This window comes from Acinonyx jubatus, chromosome A1 (assembly GCF_027475565.1).
Source record: "Acinonyx jubatus isolate Ajub_Pintada_27869175 chromosome A1, VMU_Ajub_asm_v1.0, whole genome shotgun sequence".
Lineage (NCBI taxonomy): Eukaryota > Metazoa > Chordata > Mammalia > Carnivora > Felidae > Acinonyx > Acinonyx jubatus.
Genome location: NC_069380.1, coordinates 47,819,678 through 47,846,285, shown reverse-complemented (window position 1 = coordinate 47,846,285; position 26,608 = coordinate 47,819,678). Strand labels below are relative to the sequence as shown.

The 26,608-nt window shown below is 37.2% G+C and overlaps 1 protein-coding gene across 11 annotated transcripts in view; it reads left to right on the top strand.

The window, feature by feature from the left end:
• Positions 1–26,608, top strand: part of KLF12 (KLF transcription factor 12) — a 436,782-nt gene that overhangs the window by 112,101 nt on the left and 298,073 nt on the right. For all 11 annotated transcript variants that reach the window (XM_053216467.1, XM_027064992.2, XM_053216430.1 and 8 more), the window contains one exon: positions 26,181–26,244. Coding sequence is in view for 10 of the 11 variants with exons in the window: in XM_027064992.2 (XP_026920793.1) it covers positions 26,212–26,244 (33 nt within the window). In the remaining variant the exon portion in view is untranslated. The remainder of the gene's footprint in view (positions 1–26,180; positions 26,245–26,608) is intronic.

Genomic DNA, 26,608 nt, shown 5'->3' with positions numbered 1-26,608 from the left:
ATGTTTGATCCCCAAAGAGTTTGGAATTGTTGAGATTTTATGACTGCCTGACACTTGTGTTTAACGTGCAGGCCATGACCCTGAGCAAGGAGGGCAGATGGGCTTAGGGACCAGGGATGGAGTTTTTGTTACTTTTCCAGGGGAAGCTGAAAGAAAAGACCAGAGGGTTTCCACGTGGTTTGCAGTCCAGACAGTTTATTCTGATTTTGCTGAGGAAATAGTTAAAGGAGTAGATTTTTATCTTCTTAAAATGTTAAAATTGGAAGCATTTTCCCCGAGAAAAAGAAATTTCCCAGCAAAGAGGAAATTTTATTTTGTAGTCTAATTACACGAAGAGATGCAAAGTTATAGTGATCTGTTTCCTACTTTGATTTAAACATATAGATCTTTGATTACCGGGGATGTGTAAGTTAAAAAGACCTGTTTTCCATAATTTCTTGATGGAGAAATCTGATTTTCAACACCAAAAACCCAACTGCATTCTGTGATAGTTCTGTAGTAATTGTACTGATTTATGATGAATATATTTGTCATCTGAAGAGAGTTTAAAATGAAATGGAATTACTTCATAGCCAAAAACCTCTTTTCAGTCTGAAGCCTTCATACAGAGAGTTAATAGTATGGGAATAGAAACATATACACATTTCATGATTCTGTTAGATGAATAAAACATGCCTGACATTGGTTGGTTGTTGTCATTAGTAAAGAATAAAAACATGATGTGGCTTTTCACAGCAATAAGTCTTACTGAATCATCTGTTTTAAGACCAGGATGATGCCTAAATAGTGAATGTTAGAGAGTTAAACATAATTTCCAATAAAACAGACAAAATACCTGGTAAAATCTACATTTCTGAATGTTTTGAACATTGACCCGTTCCCAAAGGAGGATTTGCCTTGTTGAAATTATATGTATGGATTTATTTTGTGTACCTTTTCAGCAGTGGTGAGCTCCCCCTTAGGGCATTTCTGCATATTAAGTCACTTTTGCAGGAGATAATTAGCCATGTATTATGCATAAGAAAGCTGCATAACCGGAGGAAGGGGGAGGAGAGAGAGGGGGATCCTGAAAAATTTCTAGTTAGTAAGGGTTTGGAAATGAAGAATTCATCCCGTAGCAACAGTATTACTAATTTAAAATTGGTAAGAATCCTGTCAAAAGTTTGACTTATTGAGGATGTTGCCTTTATGTTTTTAATTAAAAAAAAAAATGTAAAAGGCGATTATCCTAAGGACTTTTAAAGACTTTCTTATGGCCTCAGTTATTCCAACCCTAATTTCTCACATTTTCCTGCCTTGGCATGTACTGCTAAATAATCCAGTGCCCCGTGCACCCGCTCTGGCTGTAGGAGAGCTGGCCACACCTCCTGGTGACAGCTCTGGGATTGTCTGCCTTGATGGTTTCCTACCTCTTCTTTTCTTCTCCTCTTAGGGTGGGCCATCTTCCATATGCTAGGGCTCTGCTTTTCCATTTCTTTCACTGGCTCTTTGGCCAGTTGCTTCCAACTCAGACCATTTGTTTGAGACTATGTGTTTAAGTGTAAATATAAATACATGTATGGGTGTATCAATTTTATCTCTTGTGACAATTACCAACTTATTTTAGGAAAACCTCTTCCCTTCTTTTTTTTATTTGTAATAAAAAGATAATGACCCATTATCTGCTCTCCTGTCACTTTTTATGGCAACGTTAGGCCTGTGTGTATATAGTCTATATTTAGCAAATAGATTAAAATAGAATTTCCCAGTAAAGAGAAGAGTTAGAAAATAAGATCAAGATGAGATTTCAGATAGAATCAAGTGACTAACTGGTCAGGATTTCAGATTTCTTGGAGTTGTGGGAGTCATCTGTGTTGACTTATTTTTTTTTTAGGTTGAGGACCTTTATTTATTCATTTATTTTTAGTTCACCTTTTCACCGAAGCGCAGTTCACAAGCAGAACAGTGCACATATCGCAGGTGTACAAATGGATGACCTCCCACAAAGTGAATGTATAAACCCAACAGCCACCAGAACAAGTCAGAGCCACTCCCACAAGAGTCAGCCACTATGTCTCTTTTGTCACCAAAGACTGTGTCTCTCAACCCCACATGAGTATAACATGTACTCTTTGGAGTTAAGCCTCTTTCACTCAACATGTTTTCAAGATTTATCCATAGTGTTCTTTTGTTGCATTGCTTTATAATATTCCAGTGTGTGAATTTATCAAAAACTTCCACAGGTTGACCTATCCATTGTACTGTTGGTGAACATTTTCTTGTTTCCAATTTCAGCTGTTAGGGATATTCTTGTGAATGCTTTTTGGCACACATATGTGCATATTTCTGAGTGGCATATTCCTAGAAGTGGAATTGCTGAGTCTTAAGGAATGTATTTTCATTTTAGTCGCTACTGCTGAGCGGTTTTCCTCAGTGTACCAATTTATTTTTTTAAATTTATTGAGAGAGAGAGCGCGCGCGCGTGCGCGAGAGAGAGCACGAGTGGGGGAGGGGCAGAGAGAAGGAGACAGAGGATCTGAAGCTGGCTCTGCACTGACAGCAGCGAGCCTGATGTAGGACTCAAACTCACAAACGGCGAGATCGTGACCCCAGCCAAATTTGGATGCTTAACTGACGGAGCCACCCATGTCCCCCACGTGTACCAATTTAGATGTTGATCAACGGTATATGTAAGTTCCAGATGCCCGTATTCTTGCTATTACCCATATTTTCTTGCTGTTTTTCCCGTTTTGATGGCTGTGTATTGGTGTTTCCTGGTGTCTTTAATTTACAGTTTCCTAACGATTAATGTTGATGCGTATCTTTCCTATGTTGACGGCCGTTTGGCTATCTTTTGGGACGAGTTTGTCTAAGCTTTTTTTTGTCCATTTGAAAAGAAAAACCCATCTTAAGTGTCTCTTTCCTTTTTGTTCATTTCTAAATTTGAACCAGATTCCAAATCCACTATGATGTTTTGGGGGAAGGTGAGAATCATGGAAATGTTACTCAGATAGAAATGTGTGTTTGTTTGTTCATTAAACAAATGGTTTTTTTTGTTTTTTTTTTTTTTAAGTTTATTTGAGAAAGAGAGAGCGCACGAGTGTACCAGAAGGAGCAGAAAGTGGGGAGAGCCCCCGGAGCTGATGTGAAGCTGAAGTCTCAGGGAACCATGAGATCATGACCTGAGCCGAAATCAAGAGTCTGACGTTTAACCGACTGAGCCAACCAGGCACCCTAAACAAATGTTTTTTAAACATCTCTTATGTTCTGTACCTTTACAGCGGTAAACAATGGTGTCTTCTTAAAGAGTTTGCAGTCTATTGGGGTATTAAGGCAAGTAAAAAAACATCAGGAGGACTTGGTGTTAACTGCTTTGATAGTTAGAAACAAGAAGAGAGTCCGGTGAGGTGCATCTGGGTGGCTCAGTCAGTTAAATGTCTGACTTCGGCTCAGCTCATGATCTTGTGATTCGTGGGTTCAAGCCCCACATTGGACTCTGTGCTGACAGTCTGGAGCCTGCTTTGGATTCTGTATCTCCCTCTTTCTCTCTCTCTCTCACCTTCTCCCACTCGTGCTCTCTCTCTCTCTCTGTCTCTGTCTCTCTCAAAAATAAACAAACATTAAAAAAAAAAAAGAGAGAGAGAAGAGAGTCCAGTGAAAAAGCATAAGCAGGTGTGCATAATAGGTTCTCAGTTTAAGAAAAGACTTCCCATAAGAGAAGAAAGGGAGCCAGAACGTAAAGGAAAAGTAGGAGTTAGCCAGTTGAAAATTAGGATGGGGAGTTGTGTTTCGGGTGGAGGAAATAAAATCATGTTTGAGAGATAGCAGTGGCTGTGGAAATAAATATATGGGATAGGGGTGGGGGGCAGGGAGTGTTGTTTAAAAAGTCTTAAAGTATTCTTTAATTTATTTAATTATTATTTACTGAGGACCTCTCATGTGCCAAGCCCATGCAAGTCACAAGGACAAAGGGTGGGTAAAATTGTTATCAACAATAATAATGATAATAACTAACATTTACTAATTGCTTCCTGTGTGCTGGGCATTGTGCTAAACACTTTACTTACATTTTTGCATTTCATTCCTGGAGCCATTCCAACATAGGCACTGTTATTATTCCTGTTTTATATTTGAGATAACTGGGTTCTAGGGAGGCTAAGCATCTTCAGTAAGCCCTAGAATGCCCCATGCCCCTTGAAAATGTAATCTAGTGGGAGTTTCAAGAAATTGCACAAAAAATTATACTTACAAATTGTAATTGCATTGAGGGTTACAGCACCATTAAGTTATCATTAACAGTAAGAGTTGTAAGATATTGAAATAGATTTTGAGAAGAGTAAACATTTTTTATCATTGTTTAAAATTGTAGTTGGAGTGTCTGGGTGGCTCAGTTGGAGGAGCATGTGACCCTTGATCTTGGGGTTGTGAGTTCAAGCCCCATGTTGAGTGTAGAGATAAATAAAATTAAAAAAAATAAAATTATAGGTATGTTATACTAGATATACTGTATGTGCTGTATTGATACTATATACAAATTACTACATATAGAAATATTTCCATCAACTTATGATAATGCAAAGGCAATAAACTATAATACTTAGGAGCATAGATTTGGAGTGGAAATCCCTGGGTTTGATTCCTGACTCCACCGTTTATTATTTAACGAACTATGGCAAACTCTTAGCGTCTCTGCTTCACTTGGAAAAGCATTGTCTTAAATCCCTACTATATTCATTTCAAAATTTAGTGGTCCTGTGAGGAAAAACATTCAAATTTGCCTTTGGTCTTTTCCCTGAAAGTTTCCATTGCTGAACACTACCAAAAAACCATTAGCAAACTGAAGCCTTATAAAGTACATTACTTTCGGGGCTGGAGAAAATTTTTGGTTTGAACTGAAGGCGCTGAAAATGGAAGGTTATAATTGAAATGTCAGCAAATATAACTTTAACAATTCCAGTCGATGCTACTAGAATATTAAATATACCTGTTAAATACATTTTTTCTTTTCGGTATATAAATTTTAATATGCATCCCATATCTCTCCAGCCATATTTCCTATATCAATAGTCCCCTGTGGCAACTTTATCTTTGAATACAAACTATTCTTGTTCAATATTTGAGTAGTGATAATGGGTTTTATTCTATAAATAACAGCCTTAGTACCCTAAACTACAGCCAGCATAACTTTACCATTTGTAAGAACTACAGTATTTTATATTCCAAATAGCAATTTTAATGTTTTATTCATTACTAGTAAACAAACGCAGAACATATGAAGAAAACTATTTATTGGTGTAGGATGGGTGAATGTGCTGTTGTGTTAGTGGGGTGCCCTCTGTCCACTGGGCTGGCAGGCCTCAACTGCTGAAGTTCAGGCTTCCAGGAGCCTTCTAGAACATTTTGAGAATGCAAATTACATTTGAAGTAGCAATCTAAGCCGCCCAGGGCTGATTAAAAATTTCAAACTCTGGGGGTGCCTGGGTGGCTCAGTCGGTTAAGCGTCTGACTTCAGCTGAGGTCATGATCTCGTTTGGGAGTTTGAGCCCCGCCTTGGGCTCTCTCCTGTCAGCCCAGAGCCTACTTCTGATCCTCTGTCTCCCTCTCTGCCTCTCCCCAGCTCATGCACACTCACTCTCTCAAAATAAATAATCTTAAAAGAAAAAAAAATCCAGTTGAATTCATATAAGGTCTAAACATGTATATAAATATTGATAGTTATAACTACACTGTATGATATAATGTAGAAAAGATTGATTTTAGATATAAAGATATAATGTAGAAAAGATTCTTTTGAAAATAGGCTTTCAGGGGTGCCTGGGTGGCTTAGTCAGTTAAGCATCCGACTTTGGCTCAGGTCGTTATCTCGCCGTCCATGAGTTTGAGTCCCACATCGGGCTATGTGCCAACAGCTCAGACCCTGGAGCCTGCTTCAGATTCTGTGTCTCCCTCTCTCTCTGCCCCTCCCCCACTTGTGCTCTCTCTCTCTCTCTCTCTCTCTCTCTCTGTCTCTCTGTCTCCCTGTCTCTCAAAAAACGAATAAATGTTTAAAAAAAAACAAAACTTCAAACTATGGAAGAATCCTTGAAAATCTTCTTTTATTCAGAGCTAGTGTAAGAGAGTGTCATCCTCTCGGATGCTTGTCCAGTAGGTTACTTCTTAAACTTTACCTCAGAAGAGGAAAATAACCCCAGGTGTGTGGTTGAAAGTAGCCTGGCTCAAGTAGGAGATTTATTCTGATTCTCTTGTTTTACTTTAAATCGTATGGTTTTTGAACTGTATTCATCATACACTGTTTTAATACAAATTTTAAAAAATCTACAAGTAAAAATGATGCTTCTGTAAGAAACACCATGTTTTATTATGTGAATTTCTATTCTTGTTGGTTCACCATGGCAAAGACCCAGATAAACCTAGGGTCTCTCTAATTTGTAATTTCCTTGGCCTCCTAGGTGTTTTGAATCTGAAGGTCAAACCAGTACAACACATATCATAAACTGGCTGATGTGTGGCTGGGGTTGTTGTTTTGTCCGGTTTTTGTCAGTCCAGCAGTGCAGCCATTTTTTTTTTTTTAAACTAGGAAATTTCATAAATGGACACAGATTCTACATTTCATTTGAATGTAACTGTAGGGCAGAGGTCAGAAATTGAGTAGCAGTGGCCTTCTCCAGAGAGGACATCCTTCTGCCTCCCATTTCTATGCTTTTTCGAAAGGCCACACTCCTGTTTCAATCTCCTGGCTCTAGTTAGCATTTAGATTTGTAGCTCCCTCGATAAATTAGCCCAGAGCTTCCCACCTGGTATGCGGTGGCTTGGTCGCGGGTATGCTGAGACACTGATTTATTTTCCTTTTTTTTTTTTTTAATTAAAAAAAATTTTTTTTAATGTTTTTATTTATTTTTGAGACTGAGAGAGACCGAGCATGAGCAGGGGAGGGGCAGCGAGAGAGGGAGACACAGAATCTGAGGCAGGCTCCAGGCTCCTAGCTGTCAGCACAGAGCCTGACAGGGGGCTCGAACTCACGGACTGTGAGATCATGACCTGAGCTGAAGTCAGACGCTCAACCAACTGAGCCATCTAGGCACCCCGACACTAATTTTCTCAGACAGTTGAGGATGACGTGAAAAGGTGTGGTAAGCACTGAATTTGCCTTTTTGGTAAACTTCACGCTTGGCCTGGCATCTCCAGGATGCCCTAGGTTGTGGGTTCAAGGAATGTTGTCACATGAGGGCCTCCCTCATGTTTATACCAAACTGTCGAGTACAGTCAACTCTTAATGGCCTTCTGCAGACTTAGAAGAAAGACGTCCCTGTGCCCTTTACCAGGTAGATCCCCTCTCTGAGGTCAAAGATGTATTCTTCAGTGAGTCAATTTCTGCTGAGTATAGCCCTGCTTCTGTTGCCTGATAGGGATGGGTCTCAGCTGGTGTTACGCTAACTCACAAAGTGCCACCCCCTGGACCCGAGCAGGGGAAGAGTATTTGGTGGAGATCTTGTGACTGAAAACATGGTCTCCATATGCAACTCTATGAAAAAAAAAAAGAAATGAGGGTTGATAAAAGTTACAATATGTGATTGTTTTTTAGGTACTGTTACAGGTCTATAAAAGAGCTGGAAAGTTCATTAAATGTAGAATGAATTCTTCCACCAATTTATACATAATGAAAATCATAAACTCTATGATTCAAACTTGTTTACTCAGAAAAACGCCTGAGAAGAAACATGGAAGGAACAATAGTAAACACAGAACAGATGAAAATGTTATTGTCAGTAAGCTTGACATTTAGAAATTTAGGAGGATTGTTTGCCCTGAGTTTCCAAATGGTGCTGTAACTTAATATACTTGGCTGTGTTCAGTTTAATGATGTATATATTGTCCAATGCATTTCCCATCAGCAGTGAAGTAGATATGTGATGCAGAATATGTTACATTTTATCTTATCAATTGAAATACAGCTATGTCTCAGGACATAACAGTGGATGCTAGGTTATATTTCTGGTCCTCTGGGAATCTTTTAGTTTTAATAGGCTATGAGGATTATGGAAAGCCCTTGACACTTGAGTGCAGGCATGGCTGTGTGTGAATGACTGTGCATTTGGAAGACACACACAATACTTTTGAGATCACTTTGCAGAGTTTTCAAAGAACTGAAGATTAATAATCTGGTGAGATAAAAATCAGGTACCAGCAAGCATCAAATACATTCTGCACAATTATAGCTCTCCAAGGGGCTCAAGATTGTGCTCAATCAACAGAACATGTTGTGATACATTTATATCCAGATACATTAAACACTAGATTAAACAAGAAAACATACCTTTTGGGAGTATAATGGACAAAGTAGACATGTCATTAAGGTCTATATAAAATATAATTAGAAGCCAGGAAAATTCCTAGTGTGTTGTGCAAGGCTTTGAAATGTGGGACCTTGACCAGTACTGTCCAATAGAATATAACACAAACTGCTTAAGTAAGTTTAGCATTCTTAATTGTGACATTAGAGAGTAAAAAGACACAGGTGAAATTAATTTTATTTTATTTACCCCAGTAGTTCCAGAATATTACCTTTTCAACATGTAATACATGTAAGATGATAAATGAAACCTTTTAGTGTTTATTTTGTTTTTGTTTTTGTTTTGTAAAATCTTTCCAAAATCTGGTGTGTATTTCACAGTTACGGAACAGCTTAATTTGGACCAGCCACATTTCAGATGCTCAGTAGACAGACACACATGACTGGTGTAACCATTAAGCAGTTCTTGTCCTTTTGTTTCTATAGTACCGTGAACAGAGATTTTATACTATTTCCTTTTGTGGCAATTGTTTTTATTATTATGCTGAAATCTGCTTCCTGAAACCTAGAGTCCTTTATTTTTAACTAGACTAGGGATTTAGTTGGAATAAGGTGGAAGGAGGATAAGTCCTTGTTGATTCAGTGAATGAGTGATTAAAGTTCATAGCGAAAGAGATCAAGATGTGGATTTCCTAATAAGGGAATAAGACCAATGATATTAAAGAGGCAATAAAAGAGAGACTGTAGAAGTTATTGAAAATCAAAGTCTGACTAATTCTGGAATAGCTATAATATTAAGTAATTAAGTTTTTAAAAATAGAGCCAACTAATCTCCATAAACAGGAATTCTGGATGATGGATTTTCAGAATGAATTCTACTCGGTGAGTTTTAGTTTATTTGGATCATGTTATTATGAAAAATCGTAAACCCATCTTCTGTCACCTCTGTTTGTAGAGGAGAGTATGACATATTATTGTATGTTTTCTGGAAATCTGGTTGACTTTAGTACCTACTTAAAAAATTTTTTTTAATGTTTATTTTTGAGAGAGAGAGAGAGAGAGAGAGAGAGAGAGAGTGCAAGCGGGGGAGGGGCAGAGAGAGAGAGAGAGAGGGAGAGACAGAATCCAAAGTAGGCTCTAGGTTCTGAGCTGCCAGCACACAACCTGATGTGGGACTTGAACCCATGAACCGCAAGATCATGACCGAAGTTGGACGCTCAACTGAGTCATCCAGGCATCCCATAGTTGTTGTTATTGTTGTTGTTCTTCTTCTTCTTTTTTTAATTGGCATGATTTAATAATATAGGATATCCAGAGAGGTTCATATGACTGCTTATGTGATCTCCTTTGGGCTCCAGCAGATTCTGTGGCTTAATAATATTACTTCTGTGTTTTACAAACCAAAGTAGTATTTCTAAACTAAAAAAAAAAAAAGGGTAATAATAACTAGTATTTTTCTCGAGTGCCTTCTATAAATTGGATTTCTTAGAATATCCAGACATGACAGATATCCTGCAAAGTGGGCATTAATATCAGCCCTTTTCGTGGTTGTGGAAAAACTGAGTTTTAGAGAGATGTGATTAGGCCATGGCCGTATAACTTGGAAATAGAAAAGGTAAGTTTTGAATTGAGGGCAGCACAGAGGCTAATTTGAGCATCAGGTGAATAAAGTGATTTAAGGAAGTCTAAGTGCCCCTGACGAACTCTGCAGTTAGTGTTCATGGTCCTACGAAAACAGGAGGGTTAACTTTCCAGTAACTTCTAGGCTTCTGGAACTGCAGGAGGGAGTGTTCCTGCATAAAATCTCAGAAAAATATTACATTAAAGACCTACATTAAAGACCAAATGCAGTGGAAAATGAGAACTCTGTTACACTTTAATTTGGATCCTGTAGTCCACAGAGCAGACATGGAGAAATGCTGCCCAAGGAGTAGCAGCCGGCAAGCCTCCCCCCCCCCCCCCCGCTGTCAGTGGCTCCTGCTCAGACTGGAGAACACAAACAGTGGTCTCTTCAGTGGCTGCTTGATCCACAAAGTAATGCTGCAGTGACGATTTGTGCCCTTTGAGTGCTTGGTGGCATTCCTGAAATCTGGCCACATCTGTAACTGTATCAGTTTGTTCTGGCATAGCACGTCCATTGGGCTCACGGCTCAGAAGCTTCTGGGAAGAGGAACTGTGTCATGAGGAAAAGAGTGTGGACTTTGGGATTAGACACAAGCGTGTTCAGATGCTGGATGTGCAGGTTGATAACCATGAAACTTCATTTCTTCACGTGAAAAGTGGAGGTTAATATCCTTTCTTCACAGTGAGGATCACCTAAGATAATGTGTGTAAAGCACCTGCTGCACCTCCTGGCACATACCTGATTGGTGGATTATAGTTTTACTGTGGAGGCACTATTGTAAATAATACACTTCTTTAAATTATACAAGACAAAGTGGCAGATTGATTTCTGAGCTTTCATTTCTGGCTGTGGTAAAACTGTAGGGAAAGAAATTGTTTACAGTCCCAGATAGACTGCGTTATACTGCGGTGCTTTATGGAACTGTGCTTAGAACAGAAATACTCCCTGCCCACCTTCAGGATTCTCCAAGGCCACCTCCAGATCAGTCACTACTGGTGTGTCCATAGGCTCAGCTTTAGCAATAGTGAAAATACTTCACTCTGTTGTCCCCTTTCGATCCCCTAAGAATTTCTCTTCAGAGTGCCATATAGTAAAGCTAAGTGGCTTGCTAAGTTACAGTTGACAGATTAGTTATCCATTGTATTCCTGTAGCAGGTTTGGAGCCCCTAGGAGGGAGAAATTTGGCTAAATTTCTAAGTTCACCAACTCAAAGTTAGAACCCAAACTCTTTCAACCAGTATTCATTTATTCCAGTTCATAGCTTATGTCTTGTAGACTTGTACATTTATTTATTTATTTATTTATTTATTTATTTATTTATTTATTTATTTATTTATGAGCGAGGGAGAGGGGTAGACAGAATTTTAAGCAGGCTTCATGCCCAGTGAGGAACCTGACGAGGGGCTCGATCTCATGACTGTGAGATCATGACCTGAGCCAAAATAATAGTTAATGGTAGTATTGCAGTACTATAAAGTTACGGAAGAAGGATTGGATTGTTTTCTCCATCTAAGTTTTAAAAAAAAAATGTTTATTTTTGAGAGCAGGTGATGGGCAGAGAGAGAGAGGGGTACAAAGGATCTGAAGTGGGGTCTGTACTGACAGCATGGAGCCCGATGCAGGGCTGGAACTCACAAACTGTGAGATCATGACCTGAGCCGAAGTCAGACACCCAACAGCTAATCCACCTAGGGACCCCTCCATCTAATTTGACATAAATGTTGAGTGGTCAGTTACAAGAATTCAGCATATTGCTATGAACAGCAGAAACTCCAAACAAAACACATCATATAATTTGCTTGCATTAAAAACTGCTGCTAGGTGTCAAGGTTATTCGAGAGAGTTGGAGTATCAGGTGTGTTTCTAATTGCTTGCCTCCCTGTGGCCAAGAATGCCTCATGTAGCTTCCCACTTGATAATTGGTCCGTAAGTGCCAGCTCACTTGGGAATGACTGTGCATACACTGGACAACACTCAATAACTTGGATAATCTGACTTAAAATTACACATTGGTATGATCAACTTTTCTCATGTAGGAAGAAAATTTTAAGTTAGCTTTTATGAAATAAAATATGCGCAAAAATTATGTAAGTCATAGGGTGTGCCTCTGTAAATTTTCGTAGTTAGACACACTGATATACCTACTACCAACCATTACCAACCTTGAAGTCTCCCTTGTATCTCTTACTACCCTCCACATGCAACCACCATCGATTAGTTTTGCCTTTTTTGAATCTTATGTGAATGGAATCATACTTGCCCCATTGTAACTGGTTTTTAAGTGGATTAATTTTATCGCATATTGTGTTACGAATTTTATTTTTCATATTCATTACTTCTCCTTGCTATGTAATATATCATTATTTGAATATGCCACAATTTATTCATTCTGTTGTTGATGGACATTTGGGTTTTATATAGTTTTGGCTATTACACATAGGTCAGCTGTGATCTTCTCATAAATGTACTTTGTAAATGTATATACTTAATTATGTTGGGTATGTACCGAGGGATAGGTAGTGGAATTACTGGGTAATTAGATATGTAAATGTTCAGCTTTAGAAAAACTGATGGCTTTCTAGTTAGGTATATAGTTTACCCTTAATATCAACAGTATATGAGAGTTTTAGTTCTTCCACATCATCACTAGAACTTGGTGCTGTCAGTTTTGTTAATTTTAGGCTTTCTGATGTGTTTGCAGTGGTACTTCATTATGATTGAGTTTACATTTGCATGATGACCAAAGAGGTTGAGAATATTTTCATGTGTTTATTGGCCATTTTCATAGAGTCCCATTTCAAATTGTTTGCTTATCTTTTCTATTGAGTTTTCTGTAATTTTTTATTGATCTGTAGAAATTCTTTATATATTCTGGATATTTTGTCAGATATATGTATTACACATATCTTCTGTGCATGTTGCCTTTCCATTCTTTCTATAATGTATTTTGATGAAGAGAAGTTCTCGATTTTAATATTGTCCATTTTATTAGTCTATAATTTATGATTAGTGCTTTGGGTATCCTGTTTGAGGAATATCTGCCCCTCACAAGATTATGATTTCCTTCTCTACTTTTGTTTCTAGAAACTTTATTATTTTACCTTTCATATTTGTATCTGCATTTACCTGGAATAGGTTTTTGTGTATGTTGTGAGGTAGAGGTCAAAATTCACATTTTTTCCCAGCATGGCATTCTGTTGACTGAGTACCATTTATTGACAAAGGCATCTTTTCCTAGTTGCAGGACAGTACCACCTTTATCTCAATTAAATTTTCGGTGATGTGTGACCTTACTGATCAGTTTATCTAGGCCTATATATTTTGAAAATATTTTAATTAGATAAATATTATAATTATAATTAGAACTTTATTATAAGTCGAGATATGAGAATATAAGTTCCCCAACTTTTTCCTTTTTCTTTAAGATCACCAAGGCTATTCTTATTTCTTTCCATGTTGACTTAAAATTTGGAATCTGGGGGCACCAGTTAAGTGACCGACTCTTGATTTTGGCTCAGGTCATTATCTCACGGTTTGTGGGATTGAGTCCTGCATGGGGCTCTGTGCTGAAAACGTGGAGCATGCTTGGGATTCTCTCTCTCCCTGTCTCTCTGATCCTCCCCCGTGCTCGCTCTCTCTCTCTTAATAAATATATAAACATTAAAAAAAGTAAAATTTGGAATCTGTTTCTACTGCGCGCGGGTGCGCGCGCACACACACACACACACACACATGAATATACACACAAATAGTAGATTCAATTTTTATTGAATCTACAGATGAATTGAAGGAGAATTTACATTTTAATACTGAGTTTTCCCTCCCATGAACATGGTTTAGCCCTCCATGTGTTTAGGACTTCTTTAATGTCTCTCAATAATGTTTTGTTTTCTCAAGGTAGATGTTTTCAAGGTCTTTCATATTTTTAGTTGTTCAATTCTTTAATGTGAGAAATTTTGTTGGCTTTTAAATTTATAATTATAGGGTTTTATTTTCTGGTGTATTGATTTTTGTGTATTGACTTTGCTAATAAATTCATGTGTTAATTTTAATTTTGTGATTGTAGATTCTTTGGATTTTCTGTTAGTACAGTCTTTCTGTGAATAATTATCCTGTGAATAATCACAATTTTACTTTTTCCTTTCATTATCTGTATTAAAAAATTATTTATTCTTTACGATACTGGCTGAAACCTACAACATAAGTTGTATTGACATAGTGGTAACAAATACCCTTTTTCTGATTTCAATGGGGGAAAACTTTAACATTTCACCGTTAAAGGTGATGTTTGTGGATACTCTTCAAGCACCTGGGTGGCTCCTTCAGTTGGGTGTCGACTTTGGCTCAGGCCATGATCTCAGGTGAGATCATGGTTCTTGGGTTCAGGCCCTGCATCAAGCTCTCTGCTGTCAGCACAGAGCCTGCTTTAGATCCTCTGGCCCTCCCCTGCTTGTTCTCTCTTCCTCTCTTTCTCTCTCTTCCCCCTTAAAAAATAAATACACATTAAAAAAAATAGATACTCTTCAAGTTAATGCAGTTTTCTTGTTTTTCTACAGTCTAAGGTTGATTGTTAAACAATGATTACCGTGTGTTCATTTTATCAAATGCTTTTTTGTGTTTATGTGAAGAGGTGAGCCTGCTGAAGGAATTTGCCTGGAGGGAGTGATGAAACTCCTCCTAGAGGAAGGAGAAGAAACCTCAGCTTCTCTTGAAGGGTCATGGTCATCGACAGAAATTTAGACATTGCAATTATAAATAACAAATTCTTGAGACCAGGAGTAACGTGATGAAATATTTTAAATATTCGTCTGTTTTGTAATGTGCACTGGAAAGAGCAGAGGCTAGAGACAACATAGATTGACAATAATCCAGATTTGTTAAATGAGGGCCTAAGGGAGCTGAGGTGGTGAAGGAAAATTACAGAAGTCAACTGGAAGATTCTGGTTTCGGAAAAAAATAAGCAGGATTGTTGTTATATGTTGGTTAGAAAAGAAACTTAAAATTGATTCATAAACAAGGTCCTAGGGTCTGGATGTTAATGGTTTCACAAACTGCAATGAGAAACTGGGAAAAGGATTTGAAGGGGAGAAAGAATAATGACTTCCATATTGGGTGCTAGTAAGTGAGGCTTTCTGCCTGTGGTTAAGATGGTAAACCAATTGTGCGTAAGGGAGCTATTTTGGCTGCAAATCTCTAGTGTCTCTCACCATTCCAGACATGATAAGAATATCTGGATAAAAATCCTAAGAACCTAAGTGTTTGTTAGATTATTCAGTGATACCTATGTGGAAAAAAGAGTCACATTTTGGTGGGAAATTAGGTTTAGAGATATTCATTTGGGAATAATAATTGAGTCTCTGGTCATTGAACTTCCTCAGAGATCAAAGGAAAGCACATCATCTTAAACCCAGGGAGAATTTTGGAAGATAACTATCCTCTGTGTGTCATAAAGCATTTTGTGAACCTGAAAGTTGAAGCATATTGAAACTGGAGAGTTATGAGTGAAAATCAAAGAAATGCTATTATGGAAGTAAGCAATCAGCAACCTTCAAGTTGAAGGAAATGAGTATGTTTCAGACAAAGATTGGCATCCAGAAAGGTCTCTTGTGTGACCCTTGTGTTCGTTTAGGTGAATGCCGGTTGAATGCTGTTTGCAAATTAAAGTTGAACTACAGATTTGTGTGTGTACTTCATTTTAACCCTATTCTTGATTACTAGCAAGTTGTCATTTCCTTGGTTCTCACGAACAAAATGTAATTATTTTCATCCTCCATATCATGAGCTTTTGCAGAGATGAAGTAGGTGTCAAACCACAACACCTGGTATCTCCCATTCCCCAGATTTACCAGTGCTTTTTTAGCAGGCTCCGTGGTTTCTCAAATAGCAGCAGGCCGCCTCCAGCCTTTTTTTTTAGTTTTAACATATATGATATGTGAGGGCTTTTTCATTGCTGAATCGCTAGTGATTGAAAAGAATATTTATTATATAAATGAGGGAATTAATAACAGTACATATGATTATGTAGGGACTTTATATTATATATTAATATAAAATTTATTTGTTATATTAATGGTATTTTAGAAAATGAACTGTTGAAAAGCATGATTTATTTCTGCTTAGCTTTATGTATGAGCATAAGCTTTTTGTTATTTGGTTAATTTATTGAGATTGTTCAGTATTAGGTTATGTTTAATATCTTCAGAATCAGAAAAGAAACTAATGTATTTAGTTGCATTTAAGGACCTTGAGCTGATGGAAACATATTTAGCCAAGATTAGGATAAATTAATCTTTCAAATTAAGTATTTTAATAGCTGTTTGAGGTAGCAGACTCCGACACAGGTCAGAAATACTCCTTTGAAATGCATTGTCAGAGGGGGCTATTTTACATTGGATACATTATCAAAAATACAGGTTATTTCTGATGTGAAAAGTTAAGTTTCTTTTGTATCTTTGCATATATTTAGGTATCTCTGGTGAGGAAGAGGAAGAAAGGATTTTCATTCCATTCAATAATCTTTGGTTTCATGTAGAAGAGTGTACAAAAATTCTAAAATCTTAAAATCTCCAAAAACTTAGATGAGTTAATGAATGTGTTATTTTTTAATTAGGCGAAAAACCTTTGAAGACATTGGCTTTATTGGCGTATTGGGCAAGATTTAAAATGACAATCAGATTTGGAATATATTTTCCCTTTCTTTGATTGGAAAAGGCTTTGAGATTGTGCTTTTAATTCAGAAATACTCATTTTAATCTGTTTAAGAGGAAAATAGCAAAACTATCTTGTTTCAGTTGGCTTGCTTATTTATTTTCCACAAACAGAGATGCCATTGCATGCAGGATAATACCAAGTTTATAAGAACCATCATAGCATAATATTTAAAATTATGAAGACTAAATCTTAACTGCTTATTTTAAAATCCTGGATCTGCTGCTTAGTAAGCAGATTACTTAGCTTGTGTGTTACCACATCTGTAAAATGAGGACAATAATACCACCTACCTCACAAGGGTGTGAGGAATATACAAATAGAGTAGTTAGAAGTTAGAACAGTTCCTAGCATGTGGAAATCAGTGTGTTTGCTGATGCTATAACCATTCTTTCTCCTTCACCTCCTCCTCCTTCTCGTCCTCTACTACTGAAAATTAATACCATTGTACTCAGAGAACAATTTGAATTCAGTTCTTTGGCCAGCAGCTTTCCCTCATTGTATTTCCCAAGATGTAGTTAGCCACCTTTCGGGAGTAAAGTTAGAGTATTTAAAGGACTGTCTTTTAAAAAATCAGAGGATTTTTTAAAGTTTTATTTATTTGAGAGAGAGAGAGAGAGCAAGAGAGGGGGAGAGAGCGTGTGCATATGCAAGTGGGGGAGGGGCAGAGGGAGATAGGGAGAGAATCCTAAGCAGGCTCTACACTGTCAGTGCAGAGCCCGATGTAGGGCTCGAACTCATGTACCATGAGATCATGACCTGAACTGAAGTCAGAAGCTTAACCGACTGAGCCACCTGGGTGCCCCAGATGTTTTTTTGAATGATACTGTATTTAAATTAAATACATTCCCCATGCATATTGGGGAAATCCAGGTGAGCAGGGAACCTGCATACTCATGATAATTATTTGATAGTTGTTTCACTTGTGAACATTTCTTAAAAATTAGAATGGAGGTTAATCCATATATTATTTACTTATAGGGCTAATCCTGGTTTTAGTGTTTTAGTTTTATGTATGTCTCCAAATAGGTTTTAAGGCTGCACGTGGCCAACTTTTGTTTCGAGAGTATTTTTCAAAATGCTTTTGATACTCCTTGGCTGCTACACCATTATTTTTCAAAATCATTTAAATTTTCTGGAGTGTTTTTTTTAAAAAGATAAACTATGTAACTTCCATCCACTTCAGGAATATTTCTCCAGTCAGAGTTTTTAACTAGTGCTTGGCTCTGTGTGTGTCTGCACACATGCATACACACGTGTGTTTACCTGTGGGCATATTTTCATGGATTCATAATTGAATAAATATTTTGAAATATTTTATTTATGAGTGTTGGAGATGTTTAGAAATACCTTCAATCACAGAACATAACAAAGTTCATGAGAAAAATTCTATAGAGTCATTTTTTGTAGCATTACGTTCTTGAAATCGCTTTAGTGTTCCTGATTTAGCATACATCATATAATTCCCTTTACACTGTAAGACAGCCTCCCTGAGACACAAGAAGTCACACTTGCAGGATTGTTTTTATTATTTACTTGAAGTAAATCTTTCCAAATGACAGGCTTCTTTTCCATATTAGAGCCCCTCTTTAGGTAGCCTGGGCTGGCTCGTGTAGATACGCCAGTTTCTAGGATGTTCCTCCATAGGAGTGTCCCGAAACTCAGATTGAAATGTACTAATTCCCAGTACCTCCCCTTTCCCTGATATGTTTCTGCTTTCCCACTTTTCAAGACTCAACTTTGTTTTATCCTCTGTGAAGTCTCAGTGGGCTCCCTCAACTTCCCAGGATACGTCGTTCTTTCCTCAAAGCTGCTGTGGGGTTCCTCAGGAGGTGACTTGATACAGGTTAGAGAGTATGGACTTTGATCACAGTTATTTTTATTGTAAAACATGGGAATTAAACCCTAGGTCATATGCTTTATACATGAATTTATTAAATAATAAAAGCACCTAGTCAGTGTTAAACATATGGTAAATATTCAGTGGCTGGTAGCTATCATTGTTATAATTTTTTTACTTATATTTGTCGCACCTTTGTTTTCTGTGAGCTCCTCTAAATCAGGTACTGTGGCATACAGGCAATTTGTGGATGAATTAATAATGGAATTATATTTATATATATGGTATACGTATGTTGTACATATATATATATACAGTATACGTTGTACGTATATATACTATATATATATATATATATATATATATAGTAATAGAAATTACTATTAAAAGTCAGTGGACCTTCATCATCTGCTAGCAATTACTTGGATTAGATTTGTGTTGATTTCCAATTTCAGTATTTTTCAGGTTTTAAAGGAGTCTTTGAACCTTGTAAACAGCGATCAACCTAATATATCGTGTCATTCTCAACAAATAGTATTTTGATTTTCTGTTATTATTTAGTCATGAGAGAAGCATATGGTTATGCAGTCCATTTGACGGTTTACTAATTTGGTCATCATTGAGAAATACTAATTGATAAATGTATTTATTATGACAGCTAGCTATCTGTGGTGGACCAGATTATGAGCTATATAGGGTAATGATTGTGATGTCTGAATGCACAAACTGGATTGATGGGTTCAGCTGGACAGAACTCTTGTTCAGTAAAGCACACGGCAAGACCTGTAAGACATTCATTAAAAATACCAAATAAATCCTCGTGTTTCTGTATCACTGTATCAAAATGTCAGTAGCACAGATCTATTAAGTTCTTTGATCCGTGTTTCACATCCTGTTTTAAAATCTGCATATCTTAAATTCCTCTGGGTTCAGATATTTGGAGAGATTACACATAAAAGCACCCTAAAAATATCTCAAGTCTGATATTTTCTAATTATTGTTAAATATTTTGAGATTGCAAATTTCATTTAAATGTCAACTGTAATTAAATGTGTGCCATTTGTTTTTCTACTCAGGTTTTACAGTTTGATGGAATGTTTTCCCCACAATTTAATAAATATTTGTTTTATTTCACATGAATTAATTCAAAACTGGATAAGAGCAACATATTTTAATCAACTATTGTTGTGATGGACTAGAAAATAAATGTACTCCCTAAGCAAACTGTTTACTATGCATTTGAATGGAATTTATCTTGCTTAGTATTGGCAAGTTAAACATAGAAGGCAATAATTAATAGGAAAGCCAAATATGTATACTGCATACTGAATAAGGCAACTTATTTTTCTCGCCTCTGTCAGAGATCCTTAGTGTCTAAAATTTGTAATGACCCCATAATATATATGCCTTGTTGTGGTCAGACAACACCCACTGAAGTGAAATAGTAGAGAAATTCTTAGGCTTGTGTGAATTATGCATTTTTAATTGGTACCAAATATGTGTTTATCATGATTTTCTTTTCATTTGTTTTCAAAATTGTCAGCTTGCTTTTTTATGTATACATCACACAACCACATTATACTTCCATAAAATGTTGGGAAGTGAACTGGCACCCTATTATTTCATTTCTCCCACCAGCCCCTTAAAAACTCCGGGGATTTTAGTATGTTTAGCATGATAGAAAGGATCCTGAGAGAAAGGATTAAGAGAAGGTTGTCCGTGTTCTTCGTATGGGAATGCAAATGTGTGTGGCCAAGTTACTTTTGGCAGAGTGGCATGTTCTCTGCTGTGGTTTGACGTGCAAGTACAAATTGCACATGCTCATATTTGCGTTGCAGTCTAAATCACGTAAATTAGACATATGAAGACAAAATTTAATCATCTTGTCAGTCCTTTACAATACAAATCAGATTTTTGACTGTGCAGTCCCGATAAAATGACAATTACGCTTGAATATGAGCATAGCACAAATTACTTTTCAAACCATTCTATTGAGCACAATATATGTAAAAGAAATGCTTAATTCATTTGCTATGGTTACTTTCTTTTAAAGGTTTATTTGTTCTCTGCATAGAATGATGCGGTGTAGTGGAAGCCGAAAACAGATTAAAAGAGTAATTTCCATGTCAGTGTGCTTTTTGCTTTACCTCTTCCTTCTGAAAATGGGCTGTTTATTCAGTGAACTCTGTTCTTAAATGATTGCTCAAGCTTTGAGGCATACCTTCCTCCAAGTGGGACCTTAATTCTTAAAGTTTGCTCTTTCTGTATTGTCTGTTCTTGTTGATAGTGAAACATTCTTGGGCGGGAAGCATAATCAGAGAAACATAAAGCTGGAAACAGAGAAGAACAATTTTAAAAGCAGAGAATTTTCAGTTGATTTCTATGTAACTAATAGAATTCCATAGGGATTATTATTGAATTTAGGTTATTAAGGACCTCAGATGCCCTTTCTCCTATTTCTATTAGCAGTTACATCATTGAATTCTCTTAATTGATGAATTGGAGACACTGTATTGTGAGAGCCTAGTGTGGAGATTCTGTCTTGTGTGTATTCCCAGGACCTTCCTGTAGAAAACGCACAACCATGGTTGACAGTGGTGTCGAGGAAGTGTAACTTGGATTCCAGTAGGTCATTGTTCCTTGACCATTGTTCATTGTTCCTTGACCATTGGGTGCTTGATTGTAAGTATAAGGGATAGGGATGGTATGGACATCTGTTGAGTAACTAGCTTGTGCCAGATTTTCTGGTGTATACATTGTATCCATTCTTGTTTTCAGTGTTGGTAGCCCCTGTCCCCTAAAAAAGGAGATTTTATGATATAACTTGAACAAATGAGGAACGGGGGCATATGAAAGTTAAACAGCTTGCCCTAAGGCACATTTTTGCCAAGTGCTAGCGCTGGTGTTGATTCTGTCAGGGTTCGTGTTTGGATCCTTTCCACGGCAACACACAACCTTTCTCAGATGGAGTAGAGCATGCCGTTTATTCTTGTGAGATCCTGAAATTCTGGGTATAGAAGAGTTCTTGATGTCTGCATATCGTCACTTGAATTGCCTGATGAGTCAAAGAACAGGGGTGGAACTTTGTGCTCAGGGAAGGGAGGTAACTGTAGAAAGTAGGTGTGTAATTGTAAAATATACCCAGGAAATAATCTACATTGAAGTTTTTTGTATTTTCTTTTTTAATTCATCAGGTCTTTGCTATGCTGCTCTTAATTTTCCATTAATAAACTTAATGGAAATTGGATTACTTATTATAGAAATAATGCTTTCTCTGTGGACTCCACCTATCCTAGTTGAGGTGATTTCTATTAAAAGTTTGAAAATGCATAAAGTGAGGTACAAAAAATAACGATCACTCTTTAATTATAAATCATGAAAATTATATGTATTTCCTATGTAGACGTTATTTAGAAGGTAAAATCATATACCCCAAGTGGAAAATAAAGAACTGTTTTCCTATTTGTGCTGAGAGGCATCTCTAAAATTGGATATTCATATAGACATAAATTGCTGACTCCTTACAGCCTATGTTAAAGAATATCTGAACACGAGTTTGCTTCCATATAGAAAATGATGTTTGTGCCACAGAAATCTGTGTGTCTTTTCTCAGCAGTAAGATGTCTCATGCTGTACAAGTTCAGAAGATACGGTAGATGTCACCTGTCACCTAGCAACAAGCTCCCTGCTTTGTGTCTTCAGCATCTCTTTTCATTTTAAGTCAAAATAGCTATGAAAACGTAGCACTTAGATTTGCATTTATCTCCAGAAATATTTAGATTAACCTTCAAATATTTTTAGTTCCCAAGATAACTCACTGCAGCAGATAAAACAGAAATAACTTTAAATGAAAAAAGGCAACTTATATATCAAAAACCTTGATGCACAGGAAGGCCAGGATGGATCGGTTACGTAATACCTTCAACTTAAATGCACCAAGCCTGCCTGTCGGGTTCCCTAATCGGCTTTAAAAGTTACGTGAATATGTATATAAACCTTATTACTTGACTTTTTTTTTTTTTTAATCAGCCCTTGAAAACACAAGATCACAGCTAATGAAGCAGTGATTTGTAAAACTGAATCTAGAAGACAGAATTCCAGATGGGATCGCAGTGCCATTACCAGAATTCAATTTGCTTGAAACAGAGCAACTAAATTACCTTGGGGCAGAAAGTGAAATACCCTGACAAGTCAGGCATCCATAAACACCTTCGAAACTTGTTTCTCTGTCTCTATTTAAAGATACGTAAAGGGATTTTCAGAGGAACTAGCAACAAGTGTACTTATGGGTCCTGAAGTATTTAGAATGTATTAAACACTAACCTTTTAAGATTGAGAACCTAATAGATCATTTAAGATGTGATGAAGAGCTAGTGGCCTGTTACTACTGGGTAATATAATGCCTGTACCCGGAGGCCATTATTCTGAAGTGTAACTCCTTTTTCATTAAGTTGGGTCGCATCCACTTTCATTCTGGCCGTTTCTGTTGTCCAGGGTCCTTCCTTTGAGTTACAAAGGAAGCTTAGAATTCCTTTTAGGAAATTTTAGGGGAGAAAACAAGAGTTAGAAAGTAACAATTTAGAAAATCATTCTCTTTTGCTACAGTTTCTCCAGACTCACCATTCATAGATGAATATTTACTAATACTATAGGCAGCAGTATTTGTTTTTAAAAGTAAATCTAAACTTTTTTTCCAAAATGTAATATTCTGTGTCTTTTCTTCTTTCTCATGTTTTTTTTTTTTTTTTTTTTTTTTTTTTGGTATTGAAGTAAGTTACCAGCTCTTTTCTGCTTCTTCACCCGACAATGGAGAATCATTTTTGAAGCTAGGAAAGTAAGGACCGAAACCATGTGTGATGAATTTTTGATGAGGACAGTGGCCTTTAAAACTTCTGTGCTTTGAGAAGACTTACTGGATATATTTACAAACCTATTTGGCAGAGTTAAAGTGATCTTTTAGTTGGGAAATTGATGAGATATTAACTGTTGTTGGAAATGTGCCATTTCCCCATTTTATATCATGGCTTGATTTTGAAGGGGTTTGGAGAACAACCCAAAGGCGCCTGAGCATGAGTAAAAGAGAGAGTCATCTATTTCGTGGCCTCAATTTTGGGAAATCCTGTTGTTTTCTTGTTCAGTATCTGGGCCATTGATTGAAGAGCGGTATTTCTTACATGGATGACAACACAGATGGCTGTACAGACATTGCTTCAGTTGAGGTAGATGGGGTAGATAGAACAGGCTTTATGGTTAGCATTGCTTCTGCAGAGAAGGGAATGGGGGCTCAGAGAGGTTGAATGAATGGCCAGGTCAAATGGCCAGTGGATGACAGAGGTGACTGTAGGGGTGTGAGGTGGGAGCTACAGTGCAAGAGATGAGCTTGAGCACTCTTTGAGGAGCTTGGATTAAACAGAAAACTAAGCTTAGCATTATACCGGGATCTCCTCACATTTCAAACGTAGGTCTACGTGTAAGTTGTAGGGGGTTGCAAAGATAAACCACAAAGAGGCCTGCTGAGATGTGGAAATAAGGAGTTTTGTAAGGACCCTGACATTATCTAGCTGGTTACCTTGGGTGCAAAATTAATCTCTGATCGTCATTGTCAAATGGATCTGAAAATAGTCCATGTACTCAAGTCACAGAACTGCCTTTAGTACAAATTACATCACTGGGCTACTTTGTAAATCCGAAAATGCTGTCAAAATGTGGGATAGTGTGTTATGTGTAGTTCACGTAATTTACTGTTTCTTTAAGTCACCAGATTAATGTTAACTAAAAATACAAATTATATAATGAAGGCCCTAGTTACTTGGCTAAGAAAAATCCACATGATTGATAGAGGGCTTTACTTTATTTTTCTTCCATTAGTCATTATTACCCTCACTTGCTCCCTTGACAGGCGTTTACCGATTCCCCGGAACGTGCCAGGGAGCGTGCTGTGTTTCAGGAAATAAAGATGGGAATGGTGCTATGTTAGCATGTGCTGCTGCTTCTTTTGGGAATGTAAATTGGTATAGTCTACTTTAAAAAAGATAGTTTGAAAATTGGGGGGGTGGACAGTTTCTATTATTTTGATCCAGTAATTATACTTGTAGAAGTATATTCTAAGGCAGTAATGAAAGGTGCAGACTAGAGCAGCCATGCACAGGAGTGTAAGCTGAGGGTGCCTGGCTGAGGGGTGAGTGCTGGTGACAACCTACCCTGGGCTGTCCTTGCCAGGCCCTCCCTGCTGAAGAAAGCCTGTCCGTACGGAATCATAAATTATTAGACAAACACTAGGGAGTAAGTTATCTCTACAGTGGAGTATTATGAATTTTGGATTGATCATTAGTAAGGTGGGTATCATGTGAAAATAGCCAGAGTATATATCAAAGTATGGGAAAACAAATTACAAAACTGGAATGTAAGATTGAAGCCAGTTTTTGACATACCTAATACTTTCTGCTAAGTTGGGACTGATGGAGTTAGCTCTGTTTTGAAGACTAGAAAGAATAAGACGTATTTGATAAGAACATGGTGCTATGGATGACTTTTTAATTCTTTCCAGGGATACCATATTATGATTTCATAATGTAAGATAGAAGAATTAGACACTCTGAATTTCAAGAGAATTTTTCTAGTTTGACACTGTAATGTTAAAATATTGCATTTTTATTGCTTTTTAGTAGTATTTCTAGTAGTAAAAGCTGTAGTATATATGAGAAGATGCATTTTGAGACATGAGACATATATCTTTTTATATAAATATAAATATAAATATAAGCACACACACAGAAGTGGGGAAGAAGAGAGCGGATGGGGGGAGAGAAATTGATTGATTGATTTAAAACTGGAACAAAATTAAAGGCCAGTCCCCTTACAGACCAAGCCCATAGAAATTCTGAGTTGTGCCACATTTCATTTAAGGCCCTATGAGTGAGTGAACCCCTTTTCTGTTCAAATGTACGGAATTGCATGCAAAGGAAGCTTGGCCCAGGGCTACACTGATTACACACGTTACATAATGCTGAGTGAAAATAAATAGGACTTTCAAGATACATCCAAGTGGCGCAAACGGTTTATTATAATCAGAACCTTCTAATCCAGCAATACTGAATTATATTAGGTGAGATCCACATGATCCTGGGGGTATGCGAGCTTTTAAGAAGCAGCATGTATCAGATCAGTTTTTAAAAAGTTACTTGGGTATTAACCAACATGAAGGCACCAGAAAGTATTCATATTAATTATGCTGCGTATTTATACCAACTGTAAAGAGGAAAAAAAAAAGATCATTTCCTCTGGAAAACAGCATTACTTTAGAAATCTCTTGATTGCTAAGAATAAGGGAGCAAAGTACTCCAGTGGGGAGTATTTGTGACTTCTTTCATATATTAAATTTGCTTTTAAACCAATTCCTGCCGTTTTCTCCTCACCTTTCTGTCTCTGTTACCTCCCTTTCTTTTTCTTCCCTTCCTTTCTTATCTTTATCCAGATCTTCATTATCTTGTGCCCAGGAGCTGTCATAGTTGAAGGTCCCGCTCCTATCCCCTCGTCTCTCCACTTTGCCCTTTACGTGGCTGGTAAAGAGCAAGCAGAAGACAACTAAAGACAAAAATATTCTTCACTTATGTTTTCATGATGTCATTCACTAATCAAGAGTGTAAAGAATTGTGGAATAAGTGTTTCACCTCCAGTGGAAGGATGTCCTCAACATGTGGAACTGACTCTCATGATTTGTTTCTGTATTCTTCTTGCAGGATCAATGTGACTCTGGAGACAAATGGATGAATGAATACCCATATGAAGAGGAAAACAATAAAGGTTGGTTGGTCACATTTTCTAACTCTGGTGAAAATCTTCTGTTGCACATTACTTTGGGGCAGTGATTCTCATTAGAGCACTTCTGCGTCTGTGTAGGAGACAGAGGTTAATACTCTGATCCGTACATCTGTCTGTAAAGTGTAAGTTTTAATTTTTAAACCCTTAAATATTAAGACCTTTGTAAGGAGGCAACCCTCTTTTGTGCAAGTGTGGCTGTCATCAGTTTCTAGGACTTAAGCTGGAATGAGAGAGTCAGCTTGTTGATGAATATTAAGAAATGGAGGACCACTGAATACAACTACTCACTGGGACAGAGAAAAACCAAAGAAGCCAGAGTCTCTGTAACATACATTGGTTCCTACGA